A 22,640-nucleotide genomic window follows, 5' to 3' on the forward strand; every position below is an offset into this window, starting at 1 on the left:
CAAATCAAATTAGATAAACTTTTACCGGTATGAGATTCGATCTCTCCAAATATCAATATCGATAATAGTAATAAAGAACGATAATTATGAAAACCCAATCATAATTCCATCTCTGCAAATTGAGATTGAATCAATATAGTAACCTAGGGCAAAAGTTAGAATCCTCTCTTTCGATCAAAGACTCCACGATGATTTAAGATAAAAACAAGGTTTCTTATTGATAATAAATTCAAACAATTGTTCATAAGAATTAATCAACGGTATTGTATATTCATAAGTTAACTACTACCTTAAACTCAACAAGAAGGATTTAGCTCTCCATAGGCATGAAGAACAAACAAGGTTTCATGGATGGATTCATCTTCATCAAGGGAATGTCTTCAATTGATGTTGAATTCTCCGTCGGATGTTGTTTGCTGTTCTGGATTAGGATTGCTCTCTGAATTTCGCTCACAAAAAGTCTCTCTTCCAAAGTTATGGTTTATGAGGATTAGGGCTTGTATTTATAGCCTTTTCCTTTATAACACAGTCACTGCGGCGCGACACGGGCTGGCGCGGCGCGAACCCAAGTCAGAGGGTTCTCGCGCGTCTCGCCTATGATTAGCGCGGCTCGCCACTTGCTTTAACTCAAATCTTTGTGATTCCTCTTCTTCAGAGCTTCTCCGCTTGCGTGTTCCTTCGTCTTTGCTTCTTAACTTCAATATCTGCATAAATAACACCCAAAGTGACGCAAGTCGTTCTACAATTAACATCGAACCTCGAAAGTTCAATTATAACCATAAAACCCTTAAAAATCATAAGATATATTCACTTTTAGCTCAAAAGGTAGTTAATGTAACACATGAAAATACCATTAATTCACTCCTAACAGCTGCCTCTTGCACCCCCCATGAAAGGTGGCCAGCCCACAGGCCAATTTGCGTAGGCATCATACTCTGCTTCCAAAGAGGTGCGCTGAAATTGTTGAGATAATGTTTGCACCAAGAACCGGTTTGATCTTTGAGTCGCCTCAAAGTTCTCTGCACAGTAGGTGGCAAAGGCCATGTGATCAAAAACAGGTGCTCGACCACCTCTGGACCTTGAAGTAGATAATCCTCCTCTTTCAGTTTTCTTTGTTTGGCCTTCACAAAACCTGCTCACAAAAGCTTCATTAATAACACTAGTGATTTTGAAATGTACCTCACTCGGGATGGCCACCCTTGCATTGTAACAAAGCCCCATGATTAGACCGGGGTAGATAAGGACACCGGCTTTGCCTCCATGTCTTGTTCCCATAACCGTTACCCTCCTCATTTCTTCAGAGATAATGCTGGCCAAATCAATTGGTACTCTATACAAAATGCAAAACAACATGTATCCTACTTCGAGTGAGATGTGTATCGTGTGAGTTCTTGGCCTGATGTTGTGTAATACCACCACTAGCAAAGCCTTAACCTCCACTTTAAAATCCTCTCTTTTCCATCCTTTTGGCGATCCCGCCTCATTCAACTCATAGGTCTTTCCTTCAAGGCATAAGGACTCACTAACAACTTGAATGTTCCTATCATTAGTGAGATACCTTCTGTGGTACTCACTTCTTACTCCTTCTGCTAGCTCCAATGGGGACCCCAAATATTCATTAATAGTGCTCCTCTTAAAAGAGATGGTCCTTCCCCTCACCACTGTTTTGTACATAAATTATGCCCCGTCTTCTACCGGAATGGCATTCGCATAGAATTCGCAAACGATATCATAATTGATCTCAGCTACCGGTTCGCATATCTTCCCCCATTTGAGTGTTTCCAATGTTCGAACCAAATCCCGCATTGGGTCATTCGGTTTGAACTGGATAAGCCTTTCAGCCTGGACAGTTCGGTTGCACAAGTAAGTATATTGCTCTCCTTGTTCCTCTCCAATGAACCGTGGTATGGAATGACTAGGATTGGTGCTTCTGGTTTTTATGCGCTTTGACATCTGTAACAAAATTTAACAACCCAACCATAGCAACCAGACTGTTAGTATTTAAAAATAGGAGCTTGTAAAACAAAACCCAGTTTGCGGCCCCATCAGTGTTTGCAGCACAAACCTGATGTTGCAAACCCAGTTCGCGGCGCAAAGGAGGGGTTGCGGCGCAAACTGTGTGAAACTCAACAAATATAGCACAGAACAGAATGTTTGCTTGCAACACATAAGAACCCACTCAAGAACTTTCAAACTCAGTACATTATGCAGTAAAATTAACACATGAAAGTTCAATTTTGACATTTGGTTTGCATCTACTATGTTAATCAACAAACCCTAACCTAGAATGATTTGAACAATAGAGATTGGAGAACAGAAAAATTAAAACCATACCTTGAACTTGAATTAGGGTGAATGTAGAAATTTAAGAGAGGTTGTGTGTGAAAGTGTTGGTGAGACTAGGGTTTGAAAGTGGGAGATGAGAGTTTAGTGAGAGAGATAGTGTTAGAGTGAGAGGAGAGAAGTAAGTTGTAGGAATAAAGGATAAAAATGAAAATAAACTAGGTTAAAATAAAAAAAACTAAGTGTAAGTGAAAATCCTGTCCCGCAGTGTTTGCGGGGCAAACAGGATAAATTTTCTTTGTAAAATGGGCTTACTCCCTGTTTGTGGTCTATTTGCGGGGCAAACAGTGATTGCGGCGCAATCACTGATGAAATTTCTTTTTCAATATTGGCTTACCTGTTTGCGGGGCAAACAAGTGAAATTTTCTTTGCAAATTTGGCTTACTCCCTGTTTGTGGTCCATTTGCGGGACAAACACTGATTGCGGCGCAAACAGACTTGAATTTTTGAAAAAAAACCAATTTTTACACTTAACTTTCACTTCCTTATAAAAACAAGTATCTAAATGTCATACCCCAAAATTTGCCCATATCATTCCTCTAATTCAAACTCAAATCAAAGTACAAAGCTCAAAGACATCTGTCGCACGCTCGCGAAAAATGAACAGAGTCGCCACCAATATATTTATCCCATAAGGGAAAGGAATATCAGAAAACCTAGCAAAGGAAGGAACAAGGTCTTGCGACTAGAGGATCAAGGTACGGAAGTCGGTTACGCAAGGGGAAGGTGCTAGCACCCCTCGCGCCCATCGTACTCGATGGTATCCACCTATGTTTGTTTCTATCTAAAGGGTGTATCTAATGTCTAAACCTAAATGCGAATGAATGCAAAAGAAATACGGGGAAAAGGAGGAATTATTTACAAGTGTGCTCGTTCAAGCCCCGCGACTTGATGCCTACGTATCCTTTTCAGGAATCAGAGCGTCGTAGTTCGGCTCACATGTTTCTGTTTGTTTTTGTGTTTTTTAGTTGGGCGGAGTTAACGCTCACGCTCTTGCATAAGGGATCGACCTAGGATGCAATGGAGCGGAGATAACAATGCCCTTAAGAAAGGAGAGGAGAGAGAGAGTTTGAGTGTTTCGAGGAAATCCCTAAAGCAAGGGAAACTCGAGTTACTCTTTGGTTTGTGTTTTTTAGAATTTGGGAACTTACGCCCGAATGGTTCCCTAAAGCAAGGGAGATCCAAGCACTCGAATGATTCCCTAAAGCAAGGGAGATTCAAGCTTCCATTCCCTTTTTAATGATTTTCACTTTTTTATTAATGTTTTAAGTGTTTTCTTTGTATTTTTTAAAGGGATTTTATTTTGATATTTATTAGATGTTTTAGGTGTTGTAAAAGAAAAGAATGAAAATGGGGGAGACTAGCCTAATTTCTAAATCTATGTTATGGATTATTCTAATAGAAAATGAGGAAGAAAAGTTTTAGATGGATTAAAAAACAAAATTAAAGACCAAGGGTATTCTAGACATTTCACAATGGAAAATATTCACAAAACAATTCAATCTATACAAACCCAAATATCAATTAGGAAAATTATTCACAAACTATGTCATTTTTATTTATGAAAGAAACTAATTTTTGAATTAAACTAAGAAATACTATGATTCTTGTTTATGGTCTTTATGTGAAAAAGTCTATTAAAAATTCTAAGGAATACTAATTAAAAGTCAATTAAAAGAAATTAAAGAAATTCTAAAAAATCTAATTAGTAGAAAAAATATTTGTTGGAGTTTTTATTTAAAAGAAAAAAAATAATTAATCAACCAAAAAGAATAAAAGAAAGAAAAAACTATTTTTATTATTGTTAGGAAAGGGGGGGTAAGAGTAAAAGGAATGAACTAAAAATCATTTGAAACATAAAATGGGCCAGAAATGGGGGTGTGGAAGTAGCAGGGGCGCCTGGCCCAACCCATGAAGCGCTGAGGTGTATCAACGAGTGGGGTGTGCATTCCAGAAAAATGCTGGGCCTATAGCAGCGCGGCCCAACACCATTTTATTCCCACTTGTTCTATTTTATTCATTTATTATGTGTCTTTCAAAAAGAAAAAAACGTGACATGACCTCATTATCAATTGGTCACCTTTGCTTTTTAAATGAGTAAGACAAAATAAAATTGCCAGACCAATCACAATAGCACACCGCACCCACTCATCATGATAAAGAGACAAGCCTAGGATAATATTTCATAAAAGGAGAGAGAGGCAAGCCATGCGGACGTGAACAGTACCATGGAGGTACTGTTCATCGTCTTCCCCAACTCGACGTCGTACTCTCCTCGCGGAAGCGCCGGCGCTCCAGCCACCACCACCACAGCGGCCAAGACCACCGTCCCCCTCGGTTTTGCGCACTGAATCTGAATACGAACTCTGTTCTTCCTAAAAACTGCTCTATCATGCAAACCGAGTTCAATCTTAAGACTCTAATGGAAATAAAACCTGAACGGATACCATCATTGCACTCACAACTGACATAGCAATCATCCACAAAATCCAAACACTGGAATATGGGTGCATTTCACGTGAACAGAATATGAAGCCATGAGTTGAATAAAGATCTCGTAGCAACAGCTTGTACACGAACCGCTACATGCTCTCTAAGGTGTGGAAGAGATCGAAAGACTAACCTGAAAACGCTTTAAACTCAGGGTCACACACGATCCATAACTGGATTCTACGATTCTTGGAGCTTATCCTCGAAGCTTTGACCTCAACTGTGGTGCGGGGCTGTAGAAGAAAGGAGCACGGTTGAAGGAGCTAAGATGATGATGATGCAGCTGCAATGGAAGAGTGAGACTTGAGGTAACTAGTTGGGGATCAATGAAGGTCGAGATGGATGAGGAAGAGAGGAGAGTGAGAAAGAGAGTAGAGAAAGAGAATAGAGAAGTGAGAGAGAGAGAGAAGAGAGTGAGGAAGAGAAAGAGAGTAGAATGAATGTATGTACTGAGAGTGTAGTGAGAAGTGGAAGTGTGTAATGATTGTTGTGCTGCTTTGTATTTATATTGCCAATCATTGGTTTGTGAAAAAGATTCTTGAATGTGGGACTTGGAATAGTTTGTAACATGCCCTTTTTTATTTTCTTTGATGTGGGACTTGCATGAGGTGTGCATGGTTGTAGTTGTTGCTTTTCCTCTTAAGCTAATGAGCAATCTTGCGACATGGAATAATTCTTAGGCATGCTTTCAATATGATAGTGTTTGCATGGCTTGTTATGGTATATGGATGGTATTTGTGACACAAACTCATGCATAATGCTGCAGCAAATGCGTTCTCTTAGGCATGCCCAAGGTAGCCACTTTATGCCCTCATATCTCATGCCATGGGTAACCAAATGATGCAACATTATTGTCATAGCAAAGAGGGCATGGAATAGAACAAGATTGGTGTTGGAAATATTTCAAGATGAAGCCTAGAAGTGTGATAAAAATGGCCTTGAACTCATGCAATTCCTACTGCACACGCCCAGCAAGGTGCTGTCCCATGCGTATGGTCAGATTGTAACTTTGTGAGGGTGGTACTTTGAGCCTCTCTATCTTGATCAATACATGTCCAAAATTAGTGATACTGGTCTCAATGAATAGAGGACATGGCAAAGAGTAGCTTAGAACCAGGCTTGTTTAAGATAGTGACTTGTGGAGGAAGAAAGAGGCCTTGACATTTGGACCACCACGTGTTTGCTGAAATGCCAGGTCATGACCTGAATTGTGACCTGGATTGTGACTTGGATAGAATGAGTTTTCAGCAACTTCCCAGCACTTTAACTCTTCATACAAGCTTCGAATGAAAAAGTTTCCAACTACAAAATTGTTCTCCTCCATGGGAGGAACAACTTTGATGTTGGAGTTTTCTTCAAAAAATGCCATTTGCCACGTGTAATCTAGCGCTGAAGTGGACTGCTCAACAAGATTTAAAGCATCAAAATTTTTCTAAGTGTTGGAAATTGTCTTTTTACTATTTTTTGCAACTTTTTGTCGAACTCTCGATTTTATCCATTCTTCGACTTTTCTTGATTGATTTTCCACCAATAGTCAATATTTGGATAATTTTCCCGATTTTGACCCGAAAGTCAACTGTTCCGATTTTTCCGACTATTGATGAAATTCCCGATTAAATCTCTTCCAATCAATTCCAGTCAAACAAACACCTCCACAAGGTCAGCATGAGAAGTTTTCCACACATAGAAGCCATTCCTGATTAAACGTTGACCGGAAAGTCAACTGGTTGACTTTGGTCAAAGAAACCCTGATTTAAGGAACCTGATGATTTGCAGGCCAGTATCCTTCAATCAATGCCTTGACTTGAGATTGAGAAAAACCCCAATCTAGGAGGACTTCCTTGAACATGGAACCACATGATTATACCTCAGTCTCCTTATTTTCTGGTCAAAATTCTTTGCCATAGAGCTTTTTCTTGCTAGTCTTTGATTGACCAATGATATGCATGCATGGGTGTGAGTTATGACCTAAGTGACGTATGTACATGAATGCAAAGCCTAAGCCAGATAGAAGTTAAGGGGTAGGATAAATTTGGGGTATGACAGCTGCCCCTATTTAATCGTCTTAGACTCGAGGGTGAGATTGGCGCCAGCCTTTCGAACGTTCGAAGTAGAAGAAGATTAAATACCGAAGACCTGAAATTTGTCCCGAGGAGGTGGAGTGGTCTTTATTCTTTTATTTTTGTTTTGATATCTGCTGGGGAAAGAGAATTTTTGTTTTTCTGATGGAAATATTTACAGCGAATCATGGGATGAATGGTGAGAGCTTGTAACGTAGCCCAAGGTGCCAATACAAGGTTCTCAAAGGGAATGTTTACTACATGGAAGTGGTCGGAGCGGAAGTATGTCTGGTGGGAAGGTAAGATAGACAAGTGTTTTAAAGGAGATACAGACGAGTATCGACAGAATGATACGTACGAGCATCAAAAGGGAGATACAGACGAGTATCGAAAGAATGACACATACGAGCATCAAAAGGAGATACAGACGAGTATCGAAAGAATGACACATACGAGCATCAAAAGGAGATACAGACGAGTATCGAAAGAATGACACATACGAGCGTCAAAAGGGGATACAGACGAGTATCGAAAGAATGACACATACGAGCATCAAAAGGAGATACAGACGAGTATCGAAAGAATGACACATACGAGCATCAAAAGGAGATACAGACGAGTATCGAAAGAATGACACATACGAGCATCAAAAGGAGATACAGACGAGTATCGAAAGAATGACACATACGATCATCAAAAGGAGATACAGACGAGTATCGAAAGAATGACACATACGAGCATCAAAAGGAGATACAGACGAGTATCGAAAGAATGACACATACGAGCATCAAAAGGAGATACAGACGAGTATCGAAAGAATGACACATACGAGCATCAAAAGGAGATACAGACGAGTATTGAAAGAATGACACATACGAGCATCAAAAGGAGATACAGACGAGTATGGAAAGAATGACACAGACGAGCATCAAAAGAAGATACAGACGAGTATCGAAAGAATGACACATACGAGCATTGGAAGATAATACAGACGAGTACCAAAGGAATGACACGTACGAGCATCAAAAGGAGATACAGACGAGTATCGAAAGAATGACACAGACGAGCATCAAAAGAAGATACAGACGAGTATCGAAAGAATGACACATACGAGCATCGGAAGATGATACAGACGAGTACCAAAGGAATGACACATACGAGCATCAAAAGGAGATACAGACGAGTATCGAAAGAATGACACAGACGAGCATCAAAAGATGATACAGACGAGTATCGAAAGAATGACACATACGAGCATCAAAAGGAGATACAAACGAGTATCGAAAGAATGACACATACGAGCATCAAAAGGAGATACAAACGAGTATCGAAAGAATGACACATACGAGCATCAAAAGGAGATACAGACGAGTATCGAAAGAATGACACATACGAGCATCAAAAGGAGATACAGACGAGTTTCGAAAGAATGACACATACGAGCATCAAAAGGAGATTCAGATTTAAGATTTTGGGCTATCGGATCCACTGGGGATTGGGAATTGGATTTGAAAATGGTGTGCCTGGACGAGAGGCGAGGGATGCACAACACAGGGGTTGGATCTGAAAAAATTTCCCGTACGAGGGGAGGAATCACGGAGACTAGGGACGACTAGGCTCGGCAATAAGATGACAGTAACCACGGGGGATTACGGGGATATTGATGCTGACGAAGCATAAGAGTTACATTGATCCCTCAGGCCAAAAGGCGGGGTGTAACTCTTCAAGAGTGGCAATCGTTCGAATCGCCACACACCAAGTATGATTATTCAAACGATTGAAAAATGAAATGGGTTGAATGCCCACCCTCATTCGCACTCTAATTTTCGCGCGGCACACAGGAAATAACCACGACAAGACTAGGGACGACTAGACTCGACAAGAAGATGATAGTAACCACGGGGATTACGAGAATATGGATGCTTGCGAAGCATAAGAATTACATTAATCCCTCAGGCCAAAAGGCGGGGTGTAACTCTTCAAGAGTGGCAATCGTTCGAATTGCCACACACCAAGTATGGTTATTCAAACGATTGAAAAATGAGATGGGTTGAATGCCCACCCTCATTCGCACTTTAATCTTCGCGCGGCACACGGGAAATAACCTCGGAGACAACGATTCTGACGAAGAAAGACATTGCATCCGATCCATATTGGGGAGATTTCTTTTGGGGTTGAGGACACCAGGTATCGGCACTATGGCTTGAGGAGATTTGTAGTGTAGTAGCAGATATCAATCGGAGTTTGTAAGGATAACCTTTTATGTGGGGAAGTATCGTCGGCTCGATTGGGTGCTGATTTATATTATCTGGCTTATGCTTTGTATGCATGTTTGAATTTTTCTATGGCGTAATGATCCGCTTTGACGGATATGCTACGCTTTTGAGGATGCAATGTTATATGCAGTGAACACTATATGCAGGATGCCAAATAAAGGCATTAGTGAGGTAAACACCAGGGAGAATCCCCTTAGCGTTAAGGACCATGTAGAGTTGCCAAAAGATATTGGACTTTGACTTGTAAGGGCACACTCTTGTTGTTGCCTTCCAGAATGTAGAATGACTTCGGACTTCTCACCATGTGCCACTGCTTGGAGGATTTTCAACTTGAGGAGATTCCCTCAATTCCCCATGTTGGGGATGAGAGATCCAAATAAGAAGCCCAGGTGGGGGAAGTAGAGCAACTCCTAGGAGAAATAAACTCCTATGCTTGAGGAATGGAACAAACTCTCGGGAGAAATAAACTCCATGCTTGGGGAGAGATCAAGGTTCCAGGAGGAATAAACTCCTATGATTAGGGAGAGGACAATAAAACTTAGACGATCGTGCCCCAAGTTTAATGACCCATGAAGGAAATTGCCCCACAGGATCCTTGGAGAGATTTGTCAAATCTCGACATAACTGCCCCAGATTGGTTGAATTTGAGAGAGATTCCTCGACTTGATTGCCCCTGATTAGGTACATCTTACTAGAATCCTTAAGCTTTCTTTGTTTTGAAGTTAAACAACGTGGAAACAACTTTACCACGCTCAACGGAGTCTTCAAACTCTTCCCCTCAAGGTAATCAAAGAAGGCATTAACTGTTCATGCCCAACGGAGTTTTTTAGAGAATCTGCCCCTTGATGGTCAACATTTGAGATGATTAGCTTTTACTCCTCGGAGTTCTCGAGTCTTTTGTACTTTGACATGATCAAGTTGCTCACTGATTCTCATTCTTGAAAATTTCCTTGATGTTAAGCGCATATTTTGTATGCAAAAGAATGTTAATTCTAAGAATGATAATTCTAATGCAAAGTGTATGTTAGTCTTGAAGTTTAAAGAAACTTTTTATGAAATGAGGTTGCGACCTCTTGTGACTGAATCACTAGTTGACACAACCTCGATTTTTGCATATGGAAGATAAAGCAAACATACGATACCAACATGGATATGAGTCTCGCTTCATTGGGAGTCAGCTAAGCGCTATCTCATCAGGGTGCGCTTTCAAAATAAACCCCACTTCAATTAGGACTTTTAAGGGTTGTAACTTGGGCGGGTTCACGGTTTTCAGAAAACAAAGGATTTTTAGGCTCCAAATTATTTGTACCCACCCCCTTCATGATGTTCTCCAGTCCTATGTTCAGTTAACTCGACACGGGTGTTCATCCCTCACAAGGAATTTTGAAATGGTTGAAGAATCAATGAGGTTTTTCGGACATGGCGGTCGCTCACCTTTTATTCTTCTGATTCATTATCACACGACTTTGTTCTCTTGCTTGGCAATTTCATCATATTTTTTCTTATGTCATTTTCGTTTCATCTTTTTTTATTATTTTTTCGCCATTTTTTTTTGCTCTTTTTTTTTTGAACAAGTCGTGTGACCTCGCATAGTCTTTGATTCGTTGGAGGTGATTGCGACTTCCTCGCTCCTTTGATTTGATGAAGGATTACCATTGTGGTATCGTCATCTCTTGATCTCTTGATGGAATTAGGATAATCATTGCGGTTTTGACATTCCTCAACCTTTGGAAGGATAACCCTTGTTGTATCCTTAGATGCACACCCTTTTGGTGAGTTTCGAAAGCTCGATCAAGTTAAATGAACACTACCCTGCCCCAAGGTTAAGATAAGGGTTTTTTATGATTAGAAAAGAAACTCCTACTTCAAGGCTCAAAGGGGTTGACGAGGGTCGCACTCCCTTATATCTCCGGTGCTTGGGGATTTGAAATAATGCCTGTACATCCTCAGTAGGGTTTTATTCAAAAACACACGATTAGAGATTTTGCATTTTTATTTTTCATCACTCTCCCTCGGCTCTTTGCCTAAGCAAGTGACTAGTAAAGTTGGTATCGTAATTCCAAAAACATTTTATGAGTGAAAACGAATGGGTTTCTTCAAGAAAAACATAAACAATGCATTATGATTTCCATTCAGAAATTAACAAGTTTTTACATGCCATAAATGCTTAAACAAACAATGAAATGTTACAAATGAGAATGCAATAAAGAAACTAAATGAATGTCATTGTTGAGGAGACTTGACTCCGTCTGGACTTCTTGATCTTGAATATTTTTTTGCAGTTCTTTCCAAACACTTCAGATTACTCCAAAAGAGAACTCCAACGAAGTCACCCATGAGTCGTAAACTTTTGCCTTGCTTTAGGGATTCGAGCAATGCGAGTGATGCAATGCTCAAGATAAGAGTACGTCTTGCTTATCCCTCGTGCGGGAGCCCCAAGCATAGTTGCTAGAGTAGTAATCGCCATCATAAATGGAAAGAATCTTGTATGATCATCAAACTCAAGAGAGCTACTTGTGGTGAAGAAGACCCAATACTAGAATCTTAACCAATTGGAATTCCAACAAACAGGGAAGCGAACGGGCACAAGGCAATAGAATCACATCCATTTGTCTCTCATATTCTTCTCGTCTCTGTTAACAAGCGGAGGCCACTAAGAAGGAAATTCTGAGAAGAGACAACTTAGATATGAAGTAGAACCTTGAGAATGAGAAGCATTGTGTAGAACACTTTTGATTACCACATGGAAAGAGATTCTGACAACGTCACCCAGGAATTTGTAATGCTTTTAAGGGATTCGAACAAAGCAAATGGCGCAATGCTCAAGATAGACCAGGTCTTGCTTATCCCTCGATCGTGAGCCCCAAGCAACTTCCACACATGCACAAGAGATGATTACCAACTTAGCTTCAATATCCAAACCATCTGGAGTGAGTAAATGACCCTTGAAGTTTCTTGACATCAGGCACTAGGCACAATCAAACAATGTCTAAATCAACAGAGTCACGACTTTTTTATGGCTTTCAATCTTTTCTCCAAGAGGTGGAACCTTTTGTCAATTTCAATAATTGGAAACTCGCAGACTTTAATGATGTGAATAGGAATCTCAACATTATTTCAAACATTCTGATACATAATACCTTCTCATGGGTGAGATCAACATTTGCATTTTACCTAGGAGGAACTCGTCTCAATTCTTCTTGTCAAAGAGAAAACGCTTGAATAACCCCCATACACTGATTCATGTCAGTCTCCATTTCTGTTCTCATCTCATTTAAAACCCACAGAGTTGTTCCAATATCAACATTTGAGCACGTAGCGGTGAGAAGTCAATTGTATTGTTGATGTCAAAGTCTGAATAGAAAGGCCCCCCACAAGCTTCTGATGGAACCATGAAATGCATGATAGTGTGAATGCATGTTTCATTTATGGAGAATCCTAAGGTCTTTTCACACTTTCCTTTTCCTTTTTTTTTTCTTTTGGAATCTAATCTTTATTTTGTATAGAGTATCTTTTCTTTTTTCTTTTGCTTTTCTATTTCCCTTTTTCCTTTTTGTTTTTTTTATTCTCCTTTTTTTTGGAAATAGACTTTAGGATCCCTCATAAATGGAGTGGATAAAGCAATGATGTTATGCAATGCAAGAGCAGGGGATCAAGGTCCACACAATCTGAGTGATATTTGAATACTCTCTGAATGACTGATATAAAACCTCCGTGCAGGCCAAATGTCACAGGATCAAAGGTTCGACGCCTTTTTGAATATCGGAATATCAAGCACCATGAGAACAGACCAAATAAAGGTCCGACCTCAAATATGGAGAGCCAATGGTATGTAGGAGTCAAGGTTTCCTGTCCCACCCCAATCTCACGGGTATGAAGTCTAGACACGGACAAGTGGTCCCTAATGGTCACCAGGGTCTACAGTTCCCATGGGGTACAAAGTGTTTGAGGCAACAAGCGTGCCAGACACAGTGTTCCATGAAAGAACCTCGCCCAGTTGTGGTACCCCATGTCAAGCTCGATCGTAGCAAGAGCCACGGGAGTCAACATGAGCATCCACGCTAATCCTATGTGTCACTGGCCTGGGTAGTGGGCCTTTTACCTCACAAAACCCCCCACCTGCAAAACAGAGCAGAAAAAATATGTGGCCCCCACGGGGACCCATAATATAGTCCAGATGCATGCGGAAAGTAAACATGATATGCAAGCAGGAAAATAGACATGATATGCAAACATATATACAAGATGTAAACATATAAACAAATAAATAAACACCCAATAAAAGAAACAACAAACAAAGGCTAGGATCGACTTGCTTAGGTTTCCCCAGCAGAGTCGCCAGCTGTCGCACGCTCGCGAAAAATGAACAGAGTCGCCACCAATATATTTATCCCATAAGGGAAAGGAATATCAGAAAACCTAGCAAAGGAAGGAACAAGGTCTTGCGACCAGAGGATCAAGGTACGGAAGTCGGTTACGCAAGGGGAAGGTGCTAACACCCCTCGCGCCCATCGTACTCGATGGTATCCACCTATGTTTGTTTCTATCTAAAGGGTGTATCTATTGTCTAAACCTAAATGCGAATGAATGCAAAAGAAATACGGGGAAAAGAAGGAATTATTTACAAGTGTGCTCGTTCAAGCCCCGCGACTTGATGCCTACGTATCCTTTTCAGGAATCAGAGCGCCGTAGTTCGGCTCACATGTTTCTGTTTGTTTTTGTGTTTTTTAGTTGGGCGGAGTTAACGCTCGCGCTCTTGCATAAGGGATCAACCTAGGATGCAATGGAGCGGAGATAACAATGCCCTTAAGAAAGGAGAGGAGAGAGAGAGAGAGAGAGAGAGAGAGAGAGAGAGAGAGAGTTTGAGTGTTTCGAGGAAATCCCTAAAGCAAGGGAAACTCGAGTTACTCTTTGGTTTGTGTTTTTTAGAATTTGGGAACTTACGCCCGAATGGTTCCCTAAAGCAAGGGAGATCCAAGCACTCGAATGATTCCTTAAAGCAAGGGAGATTCAAGCTTCCATTCCCTTTTTAATGATTTTCACTTTTTTATTAATGTTTTAAGTGTTTTCTTTTTATTTTTTAAAGGGATTTTATTTTGATATTTATTAGATGTTTTAGGTGTTGTAAAAGAAAAAGAATGAAAATGGGGGAGACTAGCCTAATTTCTAAATCTATGTTATGGATTATTCTAATAGAAAATGAGGAAGAAAAGTTTTAGATGGATTAAAAAACAAAATTAAAGACCAAGAGTATTCTAGACATTTCACAATGGAAAATATTCACAAAACAATTCAATCTATACAAACCCAAAAATCAATTATGAAAATTATTCACAAACTATGTCATTTTTATTTATGAAAGAAACTAATTTTTGAATTAAACTAAGAAATACTATGATTCTTGTTTATGGTCTTTATATGAAAAAGTCTATTAAAAATTCTAAGGAATACTAATTAAAAGTCAATTAAAAGAAATTAAAGAAATTCTAAAAAATCTAATTAGTAGAAAAAATATTTGTTGGAGTTTTTATTTAAAAGAAAAAAAATAATTAATCAACCAAAAAGAATAAAAGAAAGAAAAAACTATTTTTATTATTGTTCCGAAAGGGGGGGTAAGAGTAAAAGGAATGAACTAAAAATCATTTGAAACATAAAATGGGCCAGAAATGGGGGTGTGGAAGTAGCAGGGGCGCCTGGCCCAACCCATGAAGCGCTGAGGTGTATCAACGAGTGAGGTGTGTATTCCAGAAAAATGCTGGGCCTATAGCAGCGCGGCCCAACACCATTTTATTCCCACTTGTTCTATTTTATTCATTTATTATGTGGCTTTCAAAAAGAAAAAAACGTGACATGACCTCATTATCAATTGGTCACCTTTGCTTTTTAAATGAGTAAGACAAAATAAAATTGCCAGACCAATCACAATAGCACACCGCACCCACTCATCATGATAAAGAGACAAGCCTAGGATAATATTTCATAAAAGGAGAGAGAGGCAAGCCATGCGGACGTGAACAGTACCATGGAGGTACTGTTCATCGTCTTCCCCAACTCGACGTCACACTCTCCTCGCGGCAGCGCCGGCGCTCCAGCCACCACCACCACAGCGGCCAAGACCACCGTCCCCCTCTGTTTTGCGCACTGAATCTGAATACGAACTCTGTTCTTCCTAAAAACTGCTCTATCATGCAAACCGAGTTCAATCTTAAGACTCTAATGGAAATAAAACCTGAACGGATACCATCATTGCACTCACAGCTGACATAGCAATCATCCACAAAATCCAAACACTGGAATATTGGTGCATTTCACGTGAACAGAATATGATGCCATGAATTGAATAAATATCTCGTAGCAACAGCTTGTACACGAACCGCTACATGCTCTCTAAGGTGTGGAAGAGATCGAAAGACTAACCTGAAAACGCTTTAAACTCAGGGTCACACACGATCCGTAACTGGATGCTACGATTCTTGGAGCTTATCCTCGAAGCTTTGACCTCAACTGTGGTGCGGGGCTGTAGAAGAAAGGAGCACGGTTGAAGGAGCTAAGATGATGATGATGCAGCTGCAATGGAAGAGTGAGACTTGAGGTAACTAGTTGGGGATCAATGAAGGTCGAGATGGATGAGGAAGAGAGGAGAGTGAGAAAGAGAGTAGAGAAAGAGAATAGAGAAGTGAGAGAGAGAGAGAGAGAAGAGAGTGTGGAAGAGAAAGAGAGTAGAATGAATGTATGTACTGAGAGTGTAGTGAGAAGTGGAAGTGTGTAATGATTGTTGTGCTGCTTTGTATTTATATTGCCAATCATTGATTTGTGAAAAAGATTCTTGAATGTGGGACTTGGAATAGTTTGTAACATGCCCTTTTTTATTTTCTTTGATGTGGGACTTGCATGAGGTGTGCATGGTTGTAGTTGTTGCTTTTCCTCTTAAGCTAGTGAGCAATCTTGCGACATGGAATAATTCTTAGGCATGCTTTCAATATGATAGTGTTTGCATGGCTTGTTATGGTATATGGGTGGTATTTGTGACACAAACTCATGCATAATGCTGCAGCAAATGCGTTCTCTTAGGCATGCCCAAGGTAGCCACTTTATGCCCTCATATCTCATGCCATGGGTAACCAAATGATGCAACATTATTGTCATAGCAAAGAGGGCATGGGATAGAACAAGATTGGTGTTGGAAATATTTCAAGATGAAGCCTAGAAGTGTGAGAAAAATGGCCTTGAACTCATGCAATTCCTACTGCACACGCCCAGCAAGGTGCTGTCCCTTGCGTATGGTCAGATTGTAACTTTGTGAGGGTGGTACTTTGAGCCTCTCTATCTTGATCAATACATGTCCAAAATTAGTGATACTGGTCTCAATGGATAGAGGACATGGCAAAGAGTAGCTTAGAACCAGGCTTGTTTAAGATAGTGACTTGTGGAGGAAGAAAGAGGCCTTGACATTTGGACCACCACGTGTTTGCTGAAATGCCAGGTCATGACCTGACTTGTGACCTGGATTGTGACTTGGATAGAATGAGTTTTCAGCAACTTCCCAGCACTTTAACTCTTCATACAAGCTTCGAATGAAAACGTTTCCAACTACAAAATTGTTCTCCTCCATGGGAGGAACAACTTTGATGTTGGAATTTTCTTCAAAAAATGTCATTTGCCACGTGTAATCTAGCGCTGAAGTGGACTGCTCAACAAGATTTAAAGCATCAAAAATTTTCTAAGTGTTGGAAATTGTCTTTTTACTATTTTTTGCAACTTTTTGTCGAACTCTCGATTTTATCCATTCTTCGACTTTTCTTGATTGATTTTCCACCAATAGTCAATATTTGGATAATTTTCCCGATTTTGACCCGAAAGTCAACTGTTCCGATTTTTCCGACTATTGATGAAATTCCCGATTAAATCTCTTCCAATCAATTCCAGTCAAACAAACACCTCCACAAGGTCAGCATGAGAAGTTTTCCACACATAGAAGCCATTCCTGATTAAACGTTGACCGGAAAGTCAACTGGTTGACTTTGGTCAAAGAAACCCTGATTTAAGGAACCGGATGATTTGCAGGCCAGTATCCTTCAATCAATGCCTTGACTTGAGATTGAGAAAAACCCCAATCTAGGAGGACTTCCTTGAACATGGAACCACATGATTATACCTCAGTCTCCTTATTTTCTGGTCAAAATTCTTTGCCACAGAGCTTTTTCTTGCTAGTCTTTGATTGACCAATGATATGCATGCATGGGTGTGAGTTATGACCTAAGTGACGTATGTACATGAATGCAAAGCCTAAGCCAGTTAGAAGTTAAGGGGTAGGACAAATTTGGGGTATGACAACATCTCTCCTAAATAACAACCCTCAAACTAAGGTTTTGATCTCTTCAAAGTAAAATCAAGTTCTAAGGCCTCAAATGAATCTCATGGCCTCTCATACAATTCAAATAATCTCTATGCCAAGTTTTAAGTCCTGATTTAAAAGATTGCTCACTCAATGGCCCAAACGATCAACAATCGACTGGTTTACGTAAAAGTCAAACTAGGGTCAAAGTACAGTCAAAACTTATGATTTTTGGTCAACATCCTCATTAGGAAGTATGATTCATAATTTGATCAAGGATTGATCATGATTCATCAAGGAAAGTTCAGAAATCATCAAAAACCTAACTTTCTAAATTAAGGTTTTTGGACCTAAAGTCAACTGAACTTTGACCAGCCATAACTTTCACATGGAACATCAGAAATTTCCCAACCAAAGCCTATTCTCAAGGAAATTTCATTTTCTACAACTTTGATGTTGGGCTTAAGGTCAAGAAATGCTTCCGCATAAGAGATATGAGCCAATACATTACAGGTCCTTCTAGAAGCTCGCAAAAAGAAGTTTTTTGTCAGGAGCCATATCATCAAGATAAAATCTCCAAATGGAAAAAAGCTTCCAAAGTGGCTTATAAAGGACATCTGGGGCTTTCCAAAAAGTCCTGGAACACTTCCATACGATAAAGAATGAGAGAGATATGCTTGGTATAAGTTGGTCTATTTTTGAGAAATGTTTGAAACCCTAATTGACAAATTTCAAACTTTTGAATATTGGGCCTTTGATTTCAAGTCATCCACGTGAATACAAGCTCATGAGAGGCCCACAAGTCAAATATTATTTATTTGTTGGTTTTCTTTCATATTTATTAGAATTTATTCATTTAAATTCAATTTAAATCAAAGAAATCATAAACTAAATAATAAGAGATTATGTGATCAATATTCCAAATAAAGATCAAACCAAAATCACTCATATGGATTAGAAAAATCGTGCAAAAGGATTTGAGGCAAGAATGAGCCAAAATTAGAAAGATTATGTGTGATTTTTAGATCAAATATTCTTTGAGATTCTTTCCAAATTTCTAAACCTAAATTATCCCTCTATATATACCTAGTAATATTGGAGGAGAAGGGAACAAAAAATTAAGAGAAGGTGGATCAAGAACGCTAGGGTTCCAAGCGCAAAAAATCAAAGAATATGGGAAGATTGTGTTTTTCTTCCTAACAAATTTCAGAGCATCTTACTTGTTCCTTTTTGTTCCTGAGGTAGTTAAAGGTACATTCAAACCACTAGCCATGTCTGAGCATGCTTAAGATTCGTATCATGCATTCTTCATATTCACATGCCTTCTTTATTGTATATCTCACGATTTAACGTATTTAAATGAGAGTTAACCATATGTGCAAGTTCCTAGTGATGTTCAGATCAAGATTGATCCGTCATAATGAAGCTTGGGAGTTTGAATCACAAAGTACCATTGTTAGGTCATAAGACTCCATTCCTTCGAATCTCTTTATGTAGGAGCTTTTAGACCGAACCAGGGACGCCATCATGCTCATAGCATTCCAATTAAGCGATATGGGAGGTTGATTTTTCCTTTTAACGTTGTTTTTTTAAGTTCTTAGAATCTGCATGTTTTGCTACGAAGATCAATTGCAGAAACCGTAGCAAATTTGTGAGAAAATCGAAGCTAAATCTAGGGCTCGGTGGAAACGAAGAAGACAAGCATGGGCTGTACATGTGGCATCATGGTATTGGCCAGTCAGCGAGTGTGATCCCCCTTCCTCTCTCTCGTCACGCGTGCAGCGATGTGATTGGAGGGTCAAACATTCTCCAGCCTCTCTCCCTTTCCCATTGGTTCATGTGTGGGCCCGGCTATGATTCTGCTGACTTTTTCATTTGAATATTGATTTATAATAATTAACTTTTCTTTGGCAGTGTTATTTCACATTAACAATGCAGAGTGGGTGGTAGATTTAGCACGCTGTTGACTATAAAGTCCTGGGTTCAACCCCCAGGTTGCTCCATTTTATTTTCCAATTTGTTTGATGGTTGATCCAACACAGCACATCCACACGCGCCCATGGTACACCCTCAAATACCAGCCATCAGATCTCCTCAATGCCAGATCCAACGCCTTAGAACGCGAAGGCATACCATACCCCCTCAGGCCATTACCACACCGGATCCGAAGCTAAGTTTTTAATTTAATATTCTTTTTTTTAGTTTTAATTATGCAAATCCTTATTTATTTTTATTCTTTTATTTTTATTATCATAGTTTTTATTAAAACTTATACATAAATCACATGATAATTTTATAATTCATTTTTAATCGAAAACCAGATTTTTTACAAATTTATCAATAATTGTCTTTTAAACAATAAAAATTATTATTTTTGCATGTGCTTTTAATCGATTAACTTTTTTAGGTTTGTTAACCTCGATTTATTTTTAAACCCTAGAATCCTCATGTAGGTGTTGTCCACTAACGCATTTTTTAGCCTTATAGACCTTTTGGGTCACAATAAATTTTCTTAAACAAACCTTTTTAGGTTCAGGGTTTGTAAATTTTTAAAGGTACCTAATCAATTAGGGTTAGATCAGTTAATGCACTAACCTTTTCCTTTCTTTGTGCAAATTTTCAGGGTTACCTCAAGATCCTCCGATTACGCGCTATATCGGATCAAAAGCTAAGTTTCTAACTATACTTTTTAAATATCATTTTATTTTTTATTTTTTACCTTTTGATTAAAATAGAGTTTGTTCCGATCACCCATGAATTTCTCATACACTCACCATTATTATTTTCTTTTTTAATTTTCAGTGTTCGAGGAAGATCAGGGCTCAAGATTTTTACTAATTATTGATCCTCTTATTGTCTGCTTTTATTCCCCCTTCCCCGCAGGTGTTTATTGTAATAGCGTAGGAATTTAATTTCTGCCATTACTTCTTGCTTATTTTAAACTGCGTAGTTAGTAATTTAGGGAGTGCAAGCCTGAAATTAATCTAGAACCACCTAATTACAAGATAAATATCATTGAAGTTAACCACCTGATTGTGCCACACACACACCTTTAGGGTAATCCCTCTGTTGCCTTATTATTATTGCCTTGTTGCCTTATTGATTATGCTTAAAAATAGTCAAGTCCCTCGATTCCGAGGATACCTAAAGCAATGTTGCCTTCAAAGTTATTGAAACTCCCCCGAGGTTGCCTTATAAAGAGTGATTGTCCCTATTGCTAAGGTATCCTCGCATGATGCCTAAAAAAGATTAATGACTATTATATCCTTCCCTTAGACTACCTGCCCTCTTTATGGCAAGGGACAGTCTTATGGCGAACGATAATTCTCGATGACCCTTAACATCCAATTGAAAGACTTTCTGCCCTCTCATGGTATGGACAGACCCTTTCGCCCAGAAAAGCTAAAAGAAAAAATTTCTAAACTTAGGGTAGTTGCTATTAATTGCTTGCTTTTTTTCAAATTCAAATTGAAATTCAAAATCTTTTCCCACTTCTTTTCAAAGAAACTTTTCAAAAAGACTACGCTTATTTACAAGCTAAAGTTCTTATTCGTATTTCTATTCACACCCCACTTTTCAAACATTTCAAACAAACAAAGTGAGCTAAGCAATTAAGAGCCCATGGAAAACCATGGATGCAAAGGGTGCCTTATACCTTCCCTTTGTATAACTTACCCCCCGAACTCAAAATCTTTTAAAAGGTCTTTCCTGTTCTTTTAGCCTTTCCTAATTGGATAAAATAAAAGTCGGTGGTGACTCTTGCTTAGCCGCGACATTTCGATAAAAAGTCAGTTCATCGTATTACACTAACACCTACAAAATAGAAAATCCATGAAAATAACAAAGTCTACTTATGACGTTGGGTTGCCTCCCAACAAGCGTTTTGTTTAACATCGTTAGAGCTCGACGGTTCGATGATCTCTCACGGATCATTAAGTAAAATGGCACAAGCTTCGCGTACCACTACTCCAACATGATAAGGCTTGAGTCGTTGACCATTAACTGTCTAACTTTCCTTAGATTTGGGATCCTCGATCACAATGGCTCCATAGTCCCTCACCTCCTTCATCACAAATGGTCCAGACCATTTTGACTTAAGCTTACTGGGAAACAACCGAAGTCGCAAGTTGAATAGCAACACCATTTGTCCCTCATGAAAACTTTTGCAGCGGACTTTCTTATCATGGTAAGCCTTAGCTTTTTCCTTGTAGAGCTTGTTGGAGTGGTACGCATGGTCTCTTAATTCTTCCAATTCATGGAGTTGGTCTTTTCTTTTGTGGCCGGCTAGAGTGGTATCAAAATTCAGAAATTTAAGAGCCCAAAGTGCTATATGTTCCAACTTTACCGGAAGATGACAAGTTTTTCCGTAAACCATCTGAAAAGGAGTTAGTCCAATAGAAGCTTTGAAGGCAGTACGGTATACCCACAAAGCTTCATCTAATTTCAATGACCACTCTTTTCTAGAGCTAGAGACTATTTTCTCAAGAATTTTCTTTACTTCTCTGTTTGACACTTCCGTTTGACCATTTGCTTGTGGGTGATAGGGAGTGGTCACCTTATGTTTTACACCATAATGTTCTAAAACTTTTTCCAGAGGTGTATTACAAAAGTGTGATCCTCCATCACTTATCAACACCCTTGGCACACCAAAACGTGAGAAGATATTTTTCTTTAAGAATTTAATCACAGTTTTGGAATCGGCCTTAGGTGTAGCAAGTGCTTCCACCCACTTGGATACATAGTCAACGACAACAAGAATATATTCATTAGCGAAGAAGGGAGGAAATGGACCAACAAAATCAATGCCCCAACAATCAAAGACTTCTACTTCTAACATATTGGTCAAGGGAATTTCATCTCGTTTGCCTATTCCTCCGCTCCTTTGACATTTGTCACAACTTTTTGCGTGCTCATGCGCATCTTTGAATAGAGTAGGCCAAAAGAACCCCGATTGGAGTACTTTGGTAGATGTTCTCCATTATCTATAGTGGCCTCCATACGGAGAGTTGTGACAATGCCAAACAATATCTTTTGCTTCTTCATTGGTGACACATCTTCTCAAGATGCTGTCAACACCTTCTTTGAATAAATATGGGTCATCTCATACATAGTGTTTGGCATCCTTTAGAAATTTCT

At 39.3% G+C, this 22,640-nt stretch overlaps 1 protein-coding gene across 1 annotated transcript; it reads right to left on the reverse strand.

Moving 5' to 3' along the window:
- Positions 1-1,677: 1,677 nt before the first annotated feature.
- LOC131635552 (uncharacterized) lies at positions 1,678-22,341 on the reverse strand. The gene is made up of 3 exons (XM_058906178.1): positions 21,516-22,341; positions 2,066-2,115; positions 1,678-1,953 (listed from the first exon to the last, which is right to left on the reverse strand). Exons 1-3 carry the CDS (start codon positions 22,339-22,341, stop codon positions 1,678-1,680), a joined length of 1,152 nt encoding a protein of 383 aa, XP_058762161.1.
- Positions 22,342-22,640: the final 299 nt, after the last annotated feature.

The sequence above is a fragment of the Vicia villosa genome, unplaced genomic scaffold (genome assembly GCF_029867415.1).
Source record: "Vicia villosa cultivar HV-30 ecotype Madison, WI unplaced genomic scaffold, Vvil1.0 ctg.001509F_1_1, whole genome shotgun sequence".
Taxonomy (NCBI): domain Eukaryota; kingdom Viridiplantae; phylum Streptophyta; class Magnoliopsida; order Fabales; family Fabaceae; genus Vicia; species Vicia villosa.